General features: G+C 54.6%; 4 protein-coding genes across 4 annotated transcripts; 2 read left to right on the top strand and 2 right to left on the bottom strand.

The window, feature by feature from the left end:
* Positions 1 to 223: 223 nt before the first annotated feature.
* On the top strand, positions 224 to 4459 carry BXZ73DRAFT_79820 (uncharacterized protein; the record flags this gene model as incomplete). The annotated part of the gene is made up of 16 exons (XM_048023165.1): positions 224 to 842; positions 895 to 961; positions 1025 to 1140; positions 1200 to 1423; positions 1476 to 1547; positions 1608 to 1712; positions 1959 to 2016; positions 2074 to 2217; positions 2309 to 2548; positions 2613 to 2790; positions 3270 to 3388; positions 3439 to 3497; positions 3584 to 3658; positions 3709 to 3864; positions 3919 to 4046; positions 4159 to 4459. 16 exons carry the CDS (start codon positions 224 to 226, stop codon positions 4457 to 4459), a joined length of 2661 nt encoding a protein of 886 aa, XP_047874814.1.
* Positions 4460 to 4773: 314 nt separating this feature from the next.
* Positions 4774 to 7683, bottom strand: BXZ73DRAFT_104289 (uncharacterized protein; the record flags this gene model as incomplete). Its single annotated transcript, XM_048015832.1, has 10 exons — positions 4774 to 4869; positions 4921 to 5307; positions 5396 to 5584; positions 5642 to 6519; positions 6568 to 6710; positions 6790 to 6918; positions 6971 to 7091; positions 7149 to 7156; positions 7208 to 7413; positions 7471 to 7683. The coding sequence occupies 10 exons, from the start codon at positions 7681 to 7683 to the stop codon at positions 4774 to 4776; spliced, it is 2370 nt and encodes a 789-aa protein (XP_047874813.1).
* Positions 7684 to 9143: 1460 nt separating this feature from the next.
* On the top strand, positions 9144 to 12462 carry BXZ73DRAFT_104288 (uncharacterized protein; the record flags this gene model as incomplete). Its single annotated transcript, XM_048015831.1, has 9 exons — positions 9144 to 9180; positions 9236 to 9660; positions 9722 to 9912; positions 9966 to 10131; positions 10187 to 10344; positions 10394 to 10785; positions 10839 to 11017; positions 11533 to 12145; positions 12194 to 12462. 9 exons carry the CDS (start codon positions 9144 to 9146, stop codon positions 12460 to 12462), a joined length of 2430 nt encoding a protein of 809 aa, XP_047874812.1.
* A 213-nt stretch (positions 12463 to 12675) lies between these two features.
* On the bottom strand, positions 12676 to 14117 carry BXZ73DRAFT_104287 (uncharacterized protein; the record flags this gene model as incomplete). The annotated part of the gene is made up of 9 exons (XM_048015830.1): positions 12676 to 12703; positions 12745 to 12844; positions 12899 to 13021; positions 13076 to 13198; positions 13253 to 13375; positions 13430 to 13552; positions 13607 to 13729; positions 13784 to 13906; positions 13961 to 14117. The coding sequence occupies 9 exons, from the start codon at positions 14115 to 14117 to the stop codon at positions 12676 to 12678; spliced, it is 1023 nt and encodes a 340-aa protein (XP_047874811.1).
* Positions 14118 to 21530: the final 7413 nt, after the last annotated feature.

Raw genomic sequence — 21530 nt, 5'->3', positions numbered from 1 at the left:
AAGTTTGGCCAAAGCTTACCTATAAATGCGAGACCTTGAGGTTCCATTTGGGCAGAACAGAGACGTTGAATGACGGTAATACGGCTCTGAGCACGACGCCATCAAAGCGCCCGAGTGCCAGTTGATGCCCATGGCGCGATCGATTCCCACGAAGATCATCGGCGATGAGACGGCGGGTGGGATGACGATTGACGCCGACAGTTTCTCCACCCTCTCTCCTGCCATGTCTCTAACACAACGACCCCCCGTCACACAACATGAACTCGCTCAAGCGGCGTCTCAAGTACACTATGCGTTGTTGAAGAACCCGTCACCCCACTGCCCCAACATCGCAACATGGGCACCATGGTTGGAGTTCGCCATTGGTGAGGTCCACAGGGTGTTCTACGAAGGACGCTTACGCTTCAAGAGCGTTCCGAGCAGAGCCCTCTACGCTTGCTACGAGATGGAGAGGGGTTTCCACGACTCCTCGTACGTCCCCTGTCTCTGGGACATCCGACAATTCAGCAGCAACGCAGAGGCGGCGGAAGCATACGGCTTCGACTTTGGTTTGGAGGCAAACGATCAAGGTGATGTCCCCGTCCTGGAGTGGAAGGACATGGAGAAAAAGAGCTGGATTGAATGCAGTGAGTTTTTTCCAGTCTCCGTATTGCTTGGCGTTCAACAGTCGCCAGTTACACCGCGAACTACCGTCGCGTCCTCATCGAAGGCTGCCGTCCCCTCCTCCTCCAAGGCTGCCGTGGCGTCCTCGTCCAAGGCTGCCGTCACCTCCTCGTCCACGGTGATTCCTCCAGCCGACCGCCTTTCGAAACCACCAGCCGAATCGCGATCGGCGATCTCCGGTGCGAATCTCGTTTCCCATGTCCTGCATACCGCCGACCTTTGCCACTGCAGCTCGAAAGGCATTGACTGGCGACGAATCCATGGACGCGGAAGATATTATAGTTGATCCTGAACCCCCGTGTGGTGAGCAGTTCAATAGAGGCAGTCTTTCATCGCGCATTGTGCTTACATTTTCATACAGACAAACAAGCATGTCCCACGAGCGATGTAGCAGCGAGCCTACGCCCCAAAAGCGACGAAGGAGAAAGACGAAGAAGCGGAAGCATCGGGAGGCGCCTGCGAACACCTCAGAGGAATGTGGGTGCTTCTGAGCTGCGCAACGTATGCTGCGATATTCTGCTGATGCTTTAACTCAGCTACGAACGGCGCCTCTTCCCCGGAGATGTCAGATGTTGACCAGCGGCAGACGCGGTCGAAGGCGTCTGCCACTGGTAAGGGAAGTCTGGGCACCGCTGGCGAGGCGTCCGACGATCCTGCAAAACGTTCGAACACCTCAGAGCCATACGTTCCACCTGAAGATTTCTTTCCTCCATTCAACCCCCCACCAGGATTCTATCCGTGCGCACGGGCACCACGGCCGGTCAGTCGGATGCGCTGCTGCTTGAGACTGGTCTAACCACGTTACCGCACAGACCGACAAGGACCCCTATGACTGGCGATGCAGGAACTGCCGAGAGGCCGACGTCGACTGCATCTTCTTCCCCGTGAGTGGGGGGAATTGCCATTGATGCAAAGGGGGCTCGGTCGGGTGCGATCTCTCCAAGTTCTCGCCTAGTAAGAAGGGTTTCGCTCCAGGCTACGGCGCCTATAAGGCCGCCGTGCAATGGGCGAATCCGCACATTTACCCTAACCCCATTCCCGTATCGACGGTGTGGGCTATGATGGGAACACAACATTGGTTCCGACTTGGTTCAAGGAGTGGTGGCGCGAACATCACAAGCATTCCGAGGAAGCTCTGGCGATAAAGAGACAGAAGGTCGCGGCAACCCGGACGCGTACTCACTCCACAGAGACGATATGGAACCTGTCCAAAACCTTCCCGATGAGGTTTACATAAGGGTGAGCACTTCGATTTCATTCCCAACTCCAGATTCTAACGTTGCGTGACGTGCCAGAAAAACTATCCATACAATTCGCGGGCGCCCCCACCTCCCATCAGCGCAGAAAACCCTGGTAAGTTTGGCCGTTGAGTCTCCGGGTTGATGCTGTTCACAGGCTAATGCGCGTCAGATCCACAAGAGGATGCGGATGGCGAAGGCCTTGTGGCCGCCAAGCCACCGGCGAAGAAGCGTCGGCATGCTGCAGGTGTTGCAGCGCGCCCTCAACCGACACCCGAGTCACTGGCTCCGCATAATCAGGCACCACCGCCTCCTGGTAAGTTTTCCTTATCGCAGTCGATCTACGTTCATTCTTGTGAACAGGTCGAGATTTTCGCAACGTTCCGCCAACGCATGTTCTCCCACAGATCCGGTGGAGGAGCTCCGCAGCCTTGCCGGGATTGCGCCATCCAACCACGCGGATTTTGTTTCCCGTGGGGATTACAACATCCTCCTCAACCGCCTCGAGGACCAGGCTGCGAGGACGCGAGAGCTCGAGCTCAAAGTCGCTGAGATGCGTGGCCAGCTGGACGGGATCCTCTTCTCGCACGGCGGTGGATTTCAGGCGGCTGGATCTATGTTTTCACGCTCGCCGTTCGCACCGTCAGGTATGAATTTCAAAACATCACCGGTTCATGCTGACCTGCCGTCGCAGTACGCATGGGCATGCAGGGGCAGCTCGCCCGTTCAGTGGGATCCAGCAGACACTCCTCAATCTCGGCCGCGCCATCACCTTCGGGCTCTGCGCTGCCACTGCCGCCGTCCAGGTCGAGCACGGCATCGCGATCGACATCCGTAGCGTCTTCATTCGGATTCCAAAGCGAGGAGGGCGCCTCGAGATCTTCGACCGGTAATGCGTAGCTGCAATGTGGACGAGCACGTCGCCGCCGTTGCCGCCGCTAAGTCGACCACAACCTCGCGCGGAAGCGGGCGGGACGGGTGCTCTGCCAGTGCCGGCCGGTGGTGGTGAGGCCCAAGACAGAGATGGGACGTGACAATGTTTATACTATACGAGCACGCATTGCAGACTACCTGTACTTGTATATGTACGCGAATTCGAGAATCCCTCATGCGATCCATCATTGGCTGCGAATGCGGGCTGCAATGCAAAGTTACGGTGCTGCGGTTGCAGCGCGTGACCGGAAGCACGGATCTCGTGGATCTTGCTATCAAAGCGAGATCAACTCGTCGCATCCAACCACGGCTGCACTCGCATTCGTTCACTTCACCGTCACACTGTACCGACATGGATGACACTGAGGCTTTGAAACTTCGAGAAACAGTTTATACCACCATGAAGTCTGCCCTTGGACGACGCATCTGTCGCAGGCTGCAAGGACGGCCCACAAAGGGGGCTGAGATTGATTGTCCCGAAGCGCTCGACGTGAAGATATTCGAAGACTGCATCCACGCGGTTGACTCTATAGAAGAGGCGATCCACAACAAATGTGCGCATGTGCGGTATTGACAAGGCAGATGAATGTTGACTGGGAAATAGATTCGATGGATTGGACGATAGCAGAACACATCAACGTCCTGCCCAAGGGCCATGGAGTAGTGAGAGACTCGGAGCAAGCGCGTCTGCAGCGCGAGTTTCCAGTCCCTGCGGTGACGGATTGCGGGATTCCCCATGCAATCCACAGCGGCGCGTGATTGTCGACGCCGATCAGGTTCCACTTGTCTGGGCACTCCCCGATCTGTTGTCAGCAGCCCGTCATGTGTGTACATTTTCGACTCGAATGGGTGATGTCCCTGATAAAACCCACAGAATGACCTGTTTGATGCCACCAAAAAGCTTAAAACATTTCTTGACAAGCCCACAATGCAGACGTCTTCCTGGCGTAAATTCAAGGGGTTCTTCAATTCGAACGCAGACGGAGGTTGCGGCATCTTTGGGATAGTTCCGCAGATGAAGGACGTGTTCGTACGTGTGAGCGTTTTTCGACACTACGTGAAACCTCATATGCCACACTTGCAGACCGGTGAAGTTCGCGAGTCGCGAGACTTCTATGAGGCCAAGTCCAAGGCTGGTTGCAAACGATCACTCGAATTGGCGCAATATTGGATGCCATCTTACGTATTCTCGTCCCCAGCCAGCATAAGCAAGTGGGCGAGTATCTCCAGGCGAACTTACCAGAGGGAATTCCTTGGCCAGTCACAGGGATCGCCCTGCAGATGATCTTCAACCAAAAACTCCCTACCATTGCGATGTGAATAGCTTCCGCCATTGGTACGATCTCCTCGTCACCCTTGGAAATTACGGACACGGCGCATATATCGGACTTCAAAGTCTCGGGTACTCCGTTCCGTACAGGCCGGGCACTGGGGTGCTGGTCTTGGCCAACGTTGTGGAACATGGCGTTCCCGAGGTCGAGGGTACGAGAATCGCTATCTCTTGGTACAACCGTCGAGACATGGTTGGTATTTGGGGTGATGAGGACGATGTTGTGGCGCCATCGGAGACAGTCCAAAACTTAGTTATGCGGATTCTTCGCGAAACCGCAGTGCATTCGTTGTAATTCACAAAGATGGGGAACAACGTATCATGGTCTGTAGAATAATTTGTGCATGCTCGATAGCAGTAGTCCGAATGGAAGTCGCAAAACGGGAACTAAGTACTCCAAACGACATGGATAGAATTCTGGGGAGGGCGTGCAAAAGCGTAGCGCAAGGAGAAGATAAGATTTCAGGAAAATAATAAGATTCATGGAAGAAATGGCGCGCGACGAAGCGCAGTTCGGTAAATTTCAAAGATGGCATGAAAGTACGGGAGAGGCAGCGCGGTGGCCTGGCCACACCAGGGCCTCTTCTGCACCAGTGTCAATAATTCGTCTCAAGTGTCGTGATCGGCGCTTGCAAGACGAAGATTCGCGGCAACGGCTGCCTTGGTGAGATGGATGGGACGCCCACTTCGGCGAAGCGGCGCATGCTGCAAAGCGAAATGTGAGCTTGTGTTTATGGGAAATATTGTAGGTAAAACCTTTGTGCTGAGCTTTGACTTCGACGTTGCACTCTTGCGAACTGGCGGAAGAGGAAGGGGCAGCCGGTCTGGTATCGATTTGGCCGCTCCTCCGTGTTTGTCGCCAGTGGCGCTGTCAGGCGCCAATCCATCGCCGGTAGCGGGCGCCTGCCCATCGCCGGTCGCAGGCGCTAGTCCATCGCCGGTCGTGTCGCGCTTGCTGGCCGGTGTGCCGGTCTTCACGCGCTGGCTGCTCGAGCCCTTCACTCGCTCCAGCGGGTTGACGGGCTCAACCCTCCACCCGTCCGGCATGAAGGCCTGAGCTGCATCCATAAGCTCTTCGATGCGACGGGCGAACTGTCCGTCAGGTACCAGGATCTCGGCGCCAAAGCCGAGGAATGCGTGAACCTGTGTGAGGAAGTCATCGTCCGGAGAAGGTGGCTCGTCTCGGGCCCAAAGTCGAACGCAGTGCTATGTCGCGGTGCAGTAGGCCGACTGCGAGGCAGAAGCGTTGAACGGACTGTTGGTCGTGGTTGCGGATGGCGGCCTGTGCTTTGATCCACTTCAGAGCCTTGCCGTACGCGGTCAGATTCCGGTACATCCGGCCAGTGACATAACCCGTGCGGTTGCGCCAGTATGCCCACTCCACGGGGCGTCTCGGGTGAACAATTGCTCTGGAGGAGAACTGAAATCCGATGTCAGCTGCGGCGTAGAACATTCATAGAAACAATGTAGTGCTTACCGCCGAACTGACTCTATTGAGCATGTCACGCCACTGCGGTTCCGAGCAGAGCTGGGTCAGGTAGCGAAACTCATCTCCGACACGGACGTCCATCGGAGCCTCCCTGTTGCTAGGTGCGCGTTCAAGAGGATCCAGGGTAGGGGTGAGGGGGCAGTTTGTGATCGTCGCCGAAGGAGCTTCCACAAAATCGTCAATTTCAATGTACTCATCACCCTCGTAGTCCTGCTCAGGGATGGACTCTTGCACAGGGACGTCTTCAGCAGTGGCGTTGGAGATAGAGTTGCAGTCGTCAGAGCTGGTGTCGTCTTCGCTGCCGTCGTCGGTGTCGAGAGTGTTCTTCCAGGCATCTTCCTCAGCCTCTTCATCGTCCGCGAGCTGGTCCATTTCGTCTGGATCGGCTTCACCCTCGCGGACTTTGCCCTTGGCCTTCCTTTTGGATGTGGTCCTCTTCGGCGGTTGTCGGGGCTTCTTCGCCTTGGCGGTGGCGCGCCTCCGCTTGTTTGCTCGAGCTGGCTGCCTAGTTTCGATGTTGCCATCCATGATGTCGAGCGCAACATAGGATACAGAGGTGCGAGCACGAGCAGAGGGTTTACGGCCACGAAGAAGATGGAATCGACCTGCCGGCACGTCAAACTTTGTCTTGGGTAGTGGGGCGTCCGAATCACCAGACTCGACAGCCTGCTGGATCGCAGGTCCTTCGAGCTCCATCACGTGGTGAATCCATTCGCGAAGGACCTTGACTGACATTGAAGTAACGCACTTGAAGGTGTCGACGAACCCCTTGGTGACCCACTGATGAGGGAAGAAATCTGAGAGCGAAGCACCCATGGTGGTCCACGGCACGTCAGGGAGGAGGTAACCGCATCCGGAGGCCAAGCCTGCTGCGTCGTTAGGGATGCCTGATATGAAAAACACTGCACACGTACTCAAGTGAATGCGGATGTAATCGAGAACTACTTCACCGATTCGGGGGGCCCCGAGCTGCTTCCCATTCTCCTCTACGAAGATGAGAGGGAGGCCTTGAAGCCACTGGAAGCGAACCAATGACCGCTCTACTCTTCTTCTCTTGCTGCCAGGACGCCCGTTAACTTGGTGGGGAGCTGTTTCCACCATTAACAGGTGCTCGTATAATGCAACAACAGGCTCACCGGTCGCCCTCCTCACCCAAGCAGACAATCTTCTGGAAGGTCTCTGCGATTGCGTTCATTGTCGACGTGTTGAAAGACTCGTGCTCTGTGAGTCGGGGTGCGCCTTCGATGAACTGAGTAGTGTCGACACTGCACCCCATCAGGCCCTCAATCGCAACCAGTATAACTGCGAGGTGCTTACATGTGCGCCTTGATCTTGTTTGGGATATCTCCCGGTCGGGCCGTGACGACAAACACTGCTGCACCAAATGACCTCCACGCATGCTGCACGAACTCGTCCACAGAAGTCCGCAGGTGCTTTTCTGCATTTCTAATGGAAACCAGTGAGTGTTGCGTGGTGTGGAACAATCAAAACATACTCTTTTTGCTGCTTTGGCGTCAACGGTGCCACCTTCGCTTCAGATGCCTTTTACGATACTCTTCCTGCTCTTCTTCGTGCTCCACCCAGAGGTCTCCTGCAGCTGTCTGCCAGGCGCCAGGACCAGATCCCACCATAGCGGCCTTGATCTCCTCGCTGTGTTCTTTGGCAAAGAGTTGGTATGCGGTGGATGCTCGCAGGGACGACCACGCCGGAGAACCCTCAGTGCGGTCCGCAGTGCGGTTCGAAAAGAATTGTTTCACTTTCTGAAAGGAAGTCAACAGAGTGAAATCTCGACACACAGCAACACTCGCCTTCGCCACAAACCCCCCGATGTATGGGGTGGCAGGGTCGACTCCCCGTGCGCCCAGGAGTGCCTCGGCAGCGTTCACTTCCATTTTCTGTCGTCCAGTCCTGTCTGAATTCTTCCACTGAACCAGCTGCTCATTGGTGCCAAGCGCGTCAGCTTCTGCCACCGTGAGATCAAAGGATTGGTACTGCGCATCGAGTAGATGGGGAATGGCCGGAGTCGCCATGTCTTGCGGCCACGGGGTTCGAAAATGGTTAGGACGGTAATATTGGCAGGGATGAGGGGTATGAGGATGGAGGGGTGGTGCAACCATCTCGTACCAATCAACAGCGTTTGGCTGCCACCGCACTGTTTGCATGTGTTTTGAAGCGCGCACTTGCTGTTCACATGGTGCTGGGAGCGAACCTGGCTGATCTCCGCCCTGGACGGCTGCTGAGGTGTGCACTAGGACCTCCAGTGCTCTTGGATGTGGTTACAGCGGTGCCGATTTAATTCGCTCCCATCATACGTAACCCCCAAGTTCCCAGCACCTTAATTTGGTACTCCCGTGCCCAGTCTAATATTAATATTATTCACTCATGTAGTGAAATGCAGACGCTCCTGTGCAGGCAATGAATGCCCATGAGTGACGCCGTTGAGACCAATGCGCATTTCCAGGTCGCCGTGCAGCACTCGGAAACAACATGTCTCCACAAGCATCGCCGCGGTGGGAACCGAACACCGAGAACGTTCATCGGCACCGAACACCGATAAAATGCATCAGCCCCAAGCATGAAACCTTACGAGAGATCAGTCATTCTAAATGATGCCCCACGTCGCCTTCACAGAAAGGGCTCAACAATCCCTTGCTGTGGGATCATGAGCGCTAATTGACCATTCCTGATGTCCGAGATCCCCGAGCCTCATGCTGGCGCACGCACCCCGGCCGCTGCCCCGTGCCCAAGTCTAACATATCCTGAACTCTGAACATTGAATCTCTGCTACACACACTTGTTCACTTTCAGCCACCGGCAGGCCCAATGTACCCCTCAGGCGATTTCACGCCTAGCCAACTTGTTTTTGAGAGCATCACAACTTCCGTCAAAAAAACAAGTAGAGCTGGCCGTTCCTCACGAAGGCCAGTTAACATATCTCCTGAGAAGTTCGTTCCGAAGCCAGGGTTCTCTCAAACGGATTCTCCCCATTACCACAGCATGAAGAAACAATCTTGGCAGTAGATGTCCCTCCCGAGCTTGCATCGCACACCGGTGAAGATCAACCGTTGAATTGGCACCCACCGGAGTACGTCGAGATTTCGCAGAGATGCCAAAAGGCTACATACAAGGTTTACTATTTGCAAGCTTTCAATTGTTTATGCTGACTTTACGCACCATAGAAACAACGAATCTACCATGAGGAGTTCGCGTCTCAAGCCCCCAAATGCTCCATACGCTGCTTGAGAACCACCAGCCAGTGACACCGCAAACATTCTGCAGATGCGGTGGGGCTCCTATGTGGAGGTGTCGAACCTGTCTCTGTCGTCCTCTCTTCTGTTCGAATTGCTGCCGCGTTGAGCACACTCGCCTCGTTCATCACCGAATCGATCGCTGGGATGGGAACCAATGCTGTTGGCGCCGCGCATCATTATTTGAACTTCGACTTCAGGTTCACTGTGGACACGGTGGCCGGCCGTGTCCAGCATTAACTATGAGTTCGTGGTGCGAGACTGATCTCAACGGACGCGGTATGCGGTTATCGTAATGTTATAAAACGTGTTGGCTAATCATTTTTGATCGCAGATGATGAGCCCGACGAAGACGTTGATGCAACAGTCAACCAGTACCAGGACGATCCAGACTGGGACGATGAGGAAGAAGAGCTCATCGAAGACACCCAGGACGATTTTATACCGACTCCTCCTACTGCGGATCCCCAAATCAATATACCACCATTTTCAAGCGAACGCATCCTCACTGTGGTTCATACAAACGGCATCCACAAACTTGCTTTTACCTTCTGCCAATGCGAAAACGCGGCCTCTGAGGCAATGCAACTGCTTTCTCTTGGGTACTACCCTGGGTCCATCAAGCGTCCTAAGACAGCGTTCACCTTGGCCTGCCTTGACGATTTCCTGCTTACAAACCGACAATGCAAAACATCCCCGTGGAGCTATCACATGAAGTTGTGTCGGGCTACAGATGGAGTGTTTTACGGACGGATCCGGGTGAGTGGATATTTCGCCCGCCTTGCTCTGAGACATTTGCTCACTTTCGGCACAATTTCAGCTCGGATACAAGGCCCTTCTCAGGGTATCTAGGCAGTACCGAGTGCTCAAGTGGAGAATGCACCGAGGATTCGGTCACTCTTTGAGCAGCACGTTCGATAACTTGCCGTTGGGAGCATTAGCCGTCGTGTGTCCAGCATGTCCGAAGCCCGGAATCAATACGCCCCCTGGCTGGGCTGAGAGTCCAGAGAGGTGCATTTTCTTTGGAGTTTGCGTTCACGGATCTCTAATTCGTTCAAATGCAGACTCGAATATCCAGCATCAATAGCGTCAGACGGCAACTTTTGCGCACAGCACATGAGGATGAAGAACCCTGGAGACGACATCTCACTGGCGGAGGGCGAAGTATTCACGGTGAAGCCGGGACCATACCAGGCGCATCTGGCTGAGGCCATTGCTAGAAAAAAAGAAGTGCGTGCCGTTTCCACAATCATTTGAACGTCACCCTGACGCTTTCCATGCAAAGATTCCACCAGGACCCGCGACATGCAACGAGCACCGTGCAACGCAAGAAAACACTGGCGGGAAGGACCATTTGGACGCCACTGGAATTGGCGCAGCAGCGTGTTCGCGTCACGAGTTCTTCATCCCCCATACTGTTGTGGATTTTCAGAAGGGCGAAGCGTGTGTGGGATCTCCTATTCTCCTGTGAAATTTTGCTGATGATCTGCAGTCAACGGAACATGGACTACTCGCTAAGCTTTGCAATGAAGTTCTTCCCATTCTTTGCGACGTACCTCATCATCTACGACGTAATATGCCAATATCACATTCACATGTTCAAGAGGTTCGAGGCCTCAAGCTTCCTGGAGCTCCCAGCTGCGGCCACCTTCCTTTGGGCCATTGGCCAGTTTCACGTTCACGGGCATCAACCGGAATGCTTCGCTAGGTATTCACTCAACTTCATCAAGGGCGCAGGAATGCAAGCAGGAGAAACCTTGGAATCACTGTGGAAGCCGCTTAACTTCATCAGGGACAGCACTCGCGGCATGGCTGCATCTCACCGACGTGAAGTCCTGGACGACCACATGAATGATTCGAATTGGATCAAGCTTACGCGAATGGGTGAGCCCCAATGTGCGAAGCATATCTGGTCAATGGGCTTATTGCTTGGTCAGCATCTACACTCTTTCGAAGGTGGAAATCTGCAGTTCAAGAATATCGAGCTGCATGCAAGGCTTTCTGCGAAATTGACCAAGTGATCACCGCCGATGAGCGCCGCGAGTGGGAGGAAGAGCTGAACCACGCCAACGAAGCACGAAAAACAGACCCAGCTGCCATGGATATCTTTAATCCGGTCAAGAATACCTGTGAGAGACACCACTACCATCTGGTCGCGCATTGGTAACCCTTTTTTAGTGCCGACATTGGCGGGCACGCAGGCGGACTTGATGCTATCGAGCTTACCTGATGATGCCAATCCTGCGGAAATATCTTGGATAGGCCGGGGACTCAGTATTGACCGCCGCAGGTGAGAACCAAAATCACATTTTTCACGAGACCACACCCGCGGTCCTTATCGACGATGAAATCCACCCTTCGCCGCGGGCGCTCCCCATCGGCGATGGGGGGCGCTCGGTAGCTGAGGGCGCCCCACGTTTCCCGTCACCATTATTCCTGGGCGCATCCAGAATGTACTTCATTGCTTACGACTGACCAAAAATGCGCAGAGTTGTAATTTCACGCCTCGTCCGAAATCTCCGCCGTCGTTCCGACGACAATGCAAAGCTGAATATTGCTGAACAACGGCAAAGGTTACATGCCGACATTCGAGCTTTTAACCGCGAGGCCGCTGTCTTTCTCTCTCCACAGGCTTACCCCATCGTTGACGCCTATGATGGTCCACAAAACCTGGGAGCGGAATGGGACACCCTCGAGAACTACTCTTCCAATGATATGACTACCGATGCCATTCCAATCGACACCAGCGCCCCAGAACACCACCCAATTCTCCTCCCATCAACGCTAGGAGTGGAGCACCTTAAGACACACGGGCTCACAAGATTGCTTGACTACGAACGGCAGCTTCGGAAAGCAGAGATGAACGATTGCATTGACGCCATTCGCCGTGGGATCGACACTAAATCCTATATCTATGCCACCGGCGTCCGCAACGCCAACTCGACTCGCGCATCCCTTCGATCTTTTAACGAGATTAGTGTCGCCGATCAAACGGTGACCAAGCACGTCAGAATCTACACCTTGTCCCGAGCAGCCCTTACCCGGCTCTACGACCACGACAGCACCGAAGACCTTGCCCAGAGAGAAGTGGATCTGTCCATTTACCGGAAGATTGCACGTGCGGACCTCGGAGTGAACACTGCTATTGTTGAAGCGACACTGCGCGGGGCTCGCAACAAGCACCCTTCCTGGATCTGGACTTTTACCGGAAACGTTGGTGGCTCACCATTATACGACACCCTCAGTAAGGTCACACCTGCTATATTTATGCCATAGGTCTAATACGAAACAGGCAAAAAGTCCATGTGGTTCCGCGGCTACCACCGCAGGGCGCGGTGGAGCGAAGAACTGAAGGCTCTGGACTTGGAGATGCACTGCACTGTGCTCTCATTTTCGGGCCACCAAAGGGACTGGAAGGAGCGGGCTAAGGCGACCAAGCATCTGCCAGGGCACACGTGCTACGCCAACGGGCAGGCGGCGATGTGGCAGCAATTGGTGGATGAGAGCGCGGCAATTTTCCACCAGGCGAGGGATAAATATCGAGACCCATCCATAATGTAAAGAATGGCCAAGTTGTCACTTGAATGCAGCGTCTTGCACATCTTTTGGCTTGGTGCGCTAACACTGGCAACCCGCTCGAATTGGCGGTGTAAGCTGTACAAACAATCCACTCAACCACATACGCAACCATTGCAAGTTCGGTAACAAATGCTGGCGGAATGGCATAAGTGCGAAAAAGTTGAAACCTGAGAGCAAGTGTGTTTATGGTATGATTCATAATGATACCGACATTCGAAACACCCTGGAAGGTCCTGTTAGAACATGGTGGTACCACCCCAATACCTGTGGAGTATGAACACCGCCAATCGGGTGGCCTCGTACGAATGTTGCCGACGGCGACAGAGCGCCGACTCGTACGAGACCCACAGCGACTCGCCAATATCTTCGCGAAAAATGGTGCGTGAGTCTTCAAACATGCGTATCACGGAGCACACACCTTCGACCGATGCAATGCGCGCGGGCACGTCAAATTCCACCGCCGATCGGGTGGACTCGTACGAGTGTTGCCGACGGCGACAGAGCGCCGACTCGTACGAGACCCACAGCGACTCGCCAATATCTTCGCGAAAAATGGTGCGTGAGTCTTCAAACATGCGTATCACGGAGCACACACCTTCGACCGGTGCAATGCGCGCGGGCACGTCAAATTCCACCACCGATCGGGTGGACTCGTACGAGTGTTGCCGACGGCGACAGAGCGCCGACTCGTACGAGACCCACGGCGACTCGCCAATATCTTCGCGAAAAATGGTGCGTGAGTCTTCAAACACGCGTATCACGGAGCACACACCTTCGACCGGTGCAATGCGCGCGGGCACGTCAAATTCCACCACCGATCGGGTGGACTCGTACGAGTGTTGCCGACGGCGACAGAGCGCCGACTCGTACGAGACCCACGGCGACTCGCCAATATCTTCGCGAAAAATGGTGCGTGAGTCTTCAAACACGCGTATCACGGAGCACACACCTTCGACCGGTGCAATGCGCGCGGGCACGTCAAATTCCACCACCGATCGGGTGGACTCGTACGAGTGTTGCCGACGGCGACAGAGCGCCGACTCGTACGAGACCCACGGCGACTCGCCAATATCTTCGCGAAAAATGGTGCGTGAGTCTTCAAACACGCGTATCACGGAGCACACACCTTCGACCGGTGCAATGCGCGCGGGCACGTCAAATTCCACCACCGATCGGGTGGACTCGTACGAGTGTTGCCGACGGCGACAGAGCGCCGACTCGTACGAGACCCACGGCGACTCGCCAATATCTTCGCGAAAAATGGTGCGTGAGTCTTCAAACACGCGTATCACGGAGCACACACCTTCGACCGGTGCAATGCGCGCGGGCACGTCAAATTCCACCACCGATCGGGTGGACTCGTACGAGTGTTGCCGACGGCGACAGAGCGCCGACTCGTACGAGACCCACGGCGACTCGCCAATATCTTCGCGAAAAATGGTGCGTGAGTCTTCAAACATGCGTATCACGGAGCACACACCTTCGACCGGTGCAATGCGCGCGGGCACGTCAAATTCCACCGCCGATCGGGTGGACTCGTACGAGTGTTGCCGACGGCGACAGAGCGCCGACTCGTACGAGACCCACGGCGACTCGCCAATATCTTCGCGAAAAATGGTGCGTGAGTCTTCAAACATGCGTATCACGGAGCACTCAACTGCGTACTGCTGCTCCTGTACTTTCTTAGAATATCCTACCGTTAGGGCCGCCAGGCAGTGGCATGTGGCACGCCGACTGCGATGGCAGCCGCCAATCATTATAGGAGGCATTGACACATGGCATTGTCGTACGAATGTTAGCAAAGTGTTACATTTATTTTCTCGTACGAGTGTTGTTAATGACTACAAAGAACAAACTCGTACAAGCTCGTATGGCCATTGGAGAAAGGGTACACGCCACACTCGCACAGCTTTGCCAAAGGGCTACACTTGGGCCACGGGGTCATCAGGCTGGGTTCACGACTCGGGGGGCAGACATCAACTACACAGATGCCCCGGGGGGCGGGAGAGATGCGGGGGCGATACCCGCGCTAGCCTAGGATGGGCCCCTTGCGGAGGGCAGCTGGTTGAGATGTGTGTAAGGTAAGTATCATATGTACAGTATGAGAGCGGGACCGTGATGCAGGGACAGAGACGAAGAGGTGGGGGCATAGTGCATAGTAGAGAGAAGTAGATAGAAAGAGTATCGAGGGAGGAGATGATAGGAGCATAGAGAGAGGTGAAAAGAGATGGCCTACGTGAGCCGGGAGAGGATGGGAGGGGGAGGGGGGAGCTCGACGACGCGGACACCTTCGGGGAGAGTGGAGGCCGAAGCCGGTGGACGGGATGCTCCTACCTTGGGAGACCATCGGGATCAGCGTCGTTCGGCAGCGGCCTCCTCCTTTTTCTTCTCCGCCTCGAGGGCCTCGGCCAGGGTTTCCGGTGGAGCAAGGGATCCAAAGACCGTGCGGAGGCGCTCCGTCTCCTCCAGGTAGCCGAAGAGGGGGATGAGGCCCTCCGGTGTGCCGAGCAGTTTTTTGAGGGTGCGCCCATTGCGGCCGAGTGGGGCGAAGTGGATGGTGCGGCACGGCTCGAAGGCACGGCATTCCAGAAGGAAATGCCGGACGGATTCATCCGCCTCTGTGCAAACGGGACATGCGGCGCCGCCCTTCCGGGTGGTAGTGGCGAGATGCTTTCTGAGTGCGATGTGGCCGGTGCGTAGCTGGAAGAGTGCGACCGCGTGGCGGCGCAGGAGGTGTTTGATGAGTTTTAGGAAGGACCGGGACGGTAGGGACTTGTCCACATTTTGCATCGCCGCGCCGCGTTTCGTCGCCTTCCATGCCTTCGTCGCCTTCTCCTTGAGGTGGTCACGAAACACCTGCTTCGTCTTTGACGAACTGACGGGTAGGGGCTCGTGAAGGGAGGGAGGGAGGTGTTTTTCGGGTGACGCGCGGCCCCCAGCTGCTTCTTTTGCCGCCTCGTCGGCGAGTTCGTTGCCCTCGATATTGACGTGGCCGGGGACCCACCGTAGCGTGAGGCGAAGTGACGGGTGTCGTGCTCGTAGTGCTCTCCAATCCGCGTGAAAAATGTCGTGCAAGTACTTCCCCGCACCAGAGTCAGACTTGAGGGAGGACTCGACCGTCCCCTTCGCGTCGAGTGCGATCGACGCGCGCTTCTCATGGTGACAGACCTGGCGGATTAGGGCGAGGGCGAGGATGGTGCCGACCGCCTCCGCCTCCGGGACTGTGTGTGTGTGCGAGGGGCCGAGGAAGTATCGGAGGATGCGTGGGCGTTTGCCTGGGACAATCAGCACTGCGGCCGCCCCCACTCCGCCGTCGACCTCGGAACCGTCCGAGTAGACTCGAATGCCTGAGCGCGCGGCCCACCGTTCCTCGTCCTTTGTTGCCTCCTTCTTCGACGTCTTGACGCTGATCCTATGATGCGCCCGCCACCGAGGGTGGTGACGGACGGGGGTGATGGTCTCCATGGAGTCTCTGTCTGGAAGGTGATCAGTGTACGCGTCGAAGAGCTCGTAAAGGGGGGTTCTGTGGCGTTTAATGTATCGGCTTGTAGCTAGTCTGACGGGGGTGTAGAGTGGGTGTGAGGAGGGGAGTGTACGTAGTCGCACTGCAGCACGGTGGCAAAAGAGATCAGCAAGAAGAGGGAACGGGAGAATATCCATGTGGGCTTCCATCGCCGCTGTCGGGGTTGACCGCATGCCTCCCGTCATCAAGAGCAGGAAGCGACGGTGGATCTTGCCCAGCTCCTCCGCCATACCCACCGAGCCGTGTCGTGTCGTCTTCCAGCCCACCGCCCTAATGGGGGTAAACCAGACGTCGAGAGCGTAGAGAAGGGCGGGGAGAACTGCGCAGAGGTAGAGCCGGCGCATCATCTCCGGCGTGAATCCGTACCGGGCTTTGGCGAGGCGCCGGAAGAGGTTGAGGAGCGCAGCCCCTTTTGCGATGACCATGGCAAGGTGGAAGGAGAAGGAGAGGCGAGGGTCGAGGATGACGCCAAGGAAGCGGTGGTGCGGTGCGGCCGGAATGAGGAAGTCGTCTCGTCGAAGGCGGCCGCGTCGTAGACGGAGTGGGGGCCCCACGCCCGCCCCGCTGCGACGCGTGAAGTTGAGGACACCGAATTTGTCCACGGAGAACTCCGAGTTGTGGTCCCGCGACCACTGGAAGCCCCCTCCCGCCCTGGTCATCACCTCATCCAACCTGTCGTGCGCACCATCTCCTCCCTCGTCCTCGAAGTCGTCCCCTTCGGCTAGCACGTAGACGTCGTCCATACACCCGGGGGACAGCTCCTGGTTGTCGATGATTGCGGTGTCGACGAGGTCGGAATTGTAGAAGATGTAGAAGATGACGGAGCCCGAGCATCCCTGATCGATCCCGCTCTCAATCGGGAAGGGGTCCGATGTGAAATCGTCGAAGACCATGGTGGTTGTGCGTCCCGCTAGCTTCACCCGCAACCATTCAACATACTCCTCGGGGACGCCACGCATGCGCATGTTGTGGTAGAGGCGCTCGGGGGAAGCTGCTGGGTACGCAGACTTGATGTCTAGGAAGAGCGCAGAGATCACCTTCCCCCGTCGCCATGCGTCCTTCACCTTCTTTGTGAGCAGGTGGAGCGAGTCGGAGGTCGTCCTCCCTGGCCTGCCCCCAAACTGGTAGTTCGCCACGAGTCCCCGTGTCTCTGCCTCGTATCGCAGGACGTCGGCAACGCATTTTGTAAGGAGCTTTGAGATGCAGTTGAGGAGGGCGATTGGACGCCAAGCCTTCGGCAAGGCGTAGTCGGACTTTCCGGGCTTCTTCAGTACGACAGTGATCGACTCGCGCCACCTCTGGGGATAGTAATTGAGGTCGAAGGTCGCCTGGAAGAGCGGGAGGAGGAAGGGGATCAGAGCATCGGCACAGTTCTTGTACACCTCGTTCGGGATGCCGTCAGGGCCCGCTGCTTTGTATGAGTGCGTGGCGTCAATCGCGTGGCGGAGCTGCTCCCGGGTGATCGGACGGTACTTGAACTTGGGGGGAGGGTAGGGTTCCGGGAGTGACGGTGGCGGAGCGGGGGGAAGGAAGAAGGTCTTGTGGAACACCGCCGCCTTCTCCTCGTTGGTGTGGAGCAGGCAGGGGGCTCCGTCGGCTGAAGTGGACTTGAGCGACGGGACACGTGGAGCGCTACCGTCCGTGATGCCCTTGCGCAGGTAACGATTTGCGATCCAGATGGTGTCCGCATCTATGCCGCTGATCCACGTCGTCCAGTGCTCCCGCTTTGCCAACCGGATGCGATCCGTGTAGCGGTTCCGGAATCGGTGGTACTCCGTTGTTGCGGGGTGGTTTGCCTTCCCCCTGTGCTTGTGAGCCTTGCGCGAGAGACGCTCCTTCTCTTTGCGCATCTCCTCGAGCTCCTTTGACCACCAGCGCCGCACGTAGGGTTGCTCCTTTGTGAGAGGGACGCACTCCTCAATGGTTGCCGAGATGGCCCCTAGGGTGTCGTCTAGTGCCGCCTCAAAGTCCGTTGGCGAGCAGATCGGGCTGGGCGTCTGGAGACACCCCAGCCGCTCTCGGAGTGCGCCCTCGAATTCCCAGCGCATGCCGACAGAATACCCTGCCACTGGCGTTCATATCAATGACAACATACACCGCTACTGGCGTTCGGATAAGCTCATATGAGTGGGCGCTCTATACCTGCTACTACCGTCTATATGTACCACATAGCCACACATATGAGTGCCCTCACACCCTGCCACCTATACATATTATAAAAGTGGCTGCTTATATGAGTGCATCAGTGTCTTTCCCTCATATGAACTTTGTAGCGCCTTGCCACTCATATGAGCTCGTCCCCTCATATGAGCTCGGCGCTCGCCCCCCTCATATGAGCTCGCCCCCCTCATATGAGCTTGCCCCCTCATATGAGCTCGCCCCCTCATATGAGCTCATCGGCGTCTCACCCCTCATATGAGCTTATTAATATCCCACCCTTAATATGAATGCACCAGCATTCCACAGCTCCCATTAGCACATCTGGGAACTGGCATACTCTATTGCATGCCTGTGTTTCTTTGCATGTATAGGTGCACCCATGCCAGAGCAATTCTTCAGCTTATCATATCACTGAGACACAGGAACTGTACTCTGAAAGGACAGGAAACTGCACCAGCTGTGCAACCGAAACAGACAGAATGGGTGCCCATTAGTTCCATTTTTATTCACACAATGCGCAAAGAGAGAGCAAGAAACCCATGATAGAAAGTGCAAGGCTCAAGCCGATCTCCGCAATCGGCAATTGACTCCCCCCGGGGGTCACCTCCGGGCCGGTAATTGACTCCCCCCGGGGGTCGATCTCCGAGTTTTTGATCACCTGTGTATCTCCGAGTTTTTGACCACCTGTGTACCTCCAACTTTTTGATTGCCTGTGTATATTGTCAGCCTTCATTACCAGACTGCCTGTATCTATTACCGAGTTTTTGGACATCTGTGTGTATTACTGCTTTCATTGCCGAGTTTTTGATTGCTGGTGCCTGTTACCGGTCCTCATTACCAACTTTTTGACTGCCTCAATCCATCACTGAGTCTTTGTTCGCCTCCAGCCTTTGACACCGAGTTTTTTATCACTGATATTGGTAATATTAGATGAGTTAGTATGCCTGTACTAAACACCCTCTCCCTAGGAAGTCACCCTTCACAGCTGCATGTGTTGATGGAAATTGACCAAGCTGTTTGCTGGATCAGGTAGTAGCATGCAAGAGCTGTGGGTGTGCAAATCTGGAGGGCAGTAGCTGCAAAAGTGAGGGAGTAATGGGGTATGATATTCTGAAATGACATACCAAACACAGACATGGGATGAGAGTGTATCACATCCCAGACACCTAGATATATTCACAGAGGATGATTTAAATGCAATGCAGGAGAGAGCGCACAGAAATCAGGATTTCTGATGAAGATACAAGATATGTGTGGAAAGTGGAAGTTCTGAGAAAACACAACATGCATAAGTTCATGTGCAGACATTATATCAACAGGCTATTTGCTGCATCACAATTGAGTACTATTGGGGTGCTCAGATCGGAATTTGCAAGCTTATCGGTGATGAGATGCATATGGGGCACCATATGTCATTATTTCATGACATACAGTATCCTGACACAGCATATGCTCCGATTAGAATGCAAAAACATGGAATAGAACGGGGTATAACATAGCTATCCAACGCAGAAAAGACCTTGAAGAACGGTTGAGAATCAGTGGAGATGTGCAAGGTGAGCCAGAAGTGTGGTTGCAGTGAAAAGCGAGGTCAGAGTACATTCAGCATAAACCACACTTCTGGCTCACCTTGCACATCTCCACTGATTCTCAACCGTTCTTCAAGGTCTTTTCTGCGTTGGATAGCTATGTTATACCCCGTTCTATTCCATGTTTTTGCATTCTAATCGGAGCATATGCTGTGTCAGGATACTGTATGTCATGAAATAATGACATATGGTGCCCCATATGCATCTCATCACCGATAAGCTTGCAAATTCCGATCTGAGCACCCCAATAGTACTCAATTGTGATGCAGCAAATAGCCTGTTGATATAATGTCTGCACATGAACTTATGCATGTTGTGTTTTCTCAGAACTTCCACTTTCCACACATATCTTGTATCTTCATCAGAAATCCTGATTTCTGTGCGCTCTCTCCTGCATTGCATTTAAATCATCCTCTGTGAATATATCTAGGTGTCTGGGATGTGATACACTCTCATCCCATGTCTGTGTTTGGTATGTCATTTCAGAATATCATACCCCATTACTCCCTCACTTTTGCAGCTACTGCCCTCCAGATTTGCACACCCACAGCTCTTGCATGCTACTACCTGATCCAGCAAACAGCTTGGTCAATTTCCATCAACACATGCAGCTGTGAAGGGTGACTTCCTAGGGAGAGGGTGTTTAGTACAGGCATACTAACTCATCTAATATTACCAATATCAGTGATAAAAAACTCGGTGTCAAAGGCTGGAGGCGAACAAAGACTCAGTGATGGATTGAGGCAGTCAAAAAGTTGGTAATGAGGACCGGTAACAGGCACCAGCAATCAAAAACTCGGCAATGAAAGCAGTAATACACACAGATGTCCAAAAACTCGGTAATAGATACAGGCAGTCTGGTAATGAAGGCTGACAATATACACAGGCAATCAAAAAGTTGGAGGTACACAGGTGGTCAAAAACTCGGAGATACACAGGTGATCAAAAACTCGGAGATCGACCCCCGGGGGGAGTCAATTACCGGCCCGGAGGTGACCCCCGGGGGGAGTCAATTGCCGATTGCGGAGATCGGCTTGAGCCTTGCACTTTCTATCATGGGTTTCTTGCTCTCTCTTTGCGCATTGTGTGAATAAAAATGGAACTAATGGGCACCCATTCTGTCTGTTTCGGTTGCACAGCTGGTGCAGTTTCCTGTCCTTTCAGAGTACAGTTCCTGTGTCTCAGTGATATGATAAGCTGAAGAATTGCTCTGGCATGGGTGCACCTATACATGCAAAGAAACACAGGCATGCAATAGAGTATGCCAGTTCCCAGATGTGCTAATGGGAGCTGTGGAATGCTGGTGCATTCATATTAAGGGTGGGATATTAATAAGCTCATATGAGGGGTGAGACGCCGATGAGCTCATATGAGGGAGCGAGCTCATATGAGGGAGCGAGCTCATATGAGGGGCGAGCTCATATGAGGGGGCGAGCTCATATGAGGGGGCAAGCTCATATGAGGGGGGCGAGCTCATATGAGGGGGGCGAGCGCCGAGCTCATATGAGGGGACGAGCTCATATGAGTGGCAAGGCGCTACAAAGTTCATATGAGGGAAAGACACTGATGCACTCATATAAGCAGCCACTTTTATAATATGTATAGGTGGCAGGGTGTGAGGGCACTCATATGTGTGGCTATGTGGTACATATAGACGGTAGTAGCAGGTATAGAGCGCCCACTCATATGAGCTTATCCGAACGCCAGTAGCGGTGTATGTTGTCATTGATATGAACGCCAGTGGCAGGGTATTCTGGCGCCACCCAGTGGAATTCCGG

The sequence above is a fragment of the Epithele typhae genome, assembly GCF_022376455.1.
Source record: "Epithele typhae strain CBS 203.58 chromosome Unknown BXZ73scaffold_50, whole genome shotgun sequence".
In the NCBI taxonomy this organism is placed as follows: domain Eukaryota; kingdom Fungi; phylum Basidiomycota; class Agaricomycetes; order Polyporales; family Epitheliaceae; genus Epithele; species Epithele typhae.
This window is presented reverse-complemented; position numbering and strand designations above follow the sequence as displayed.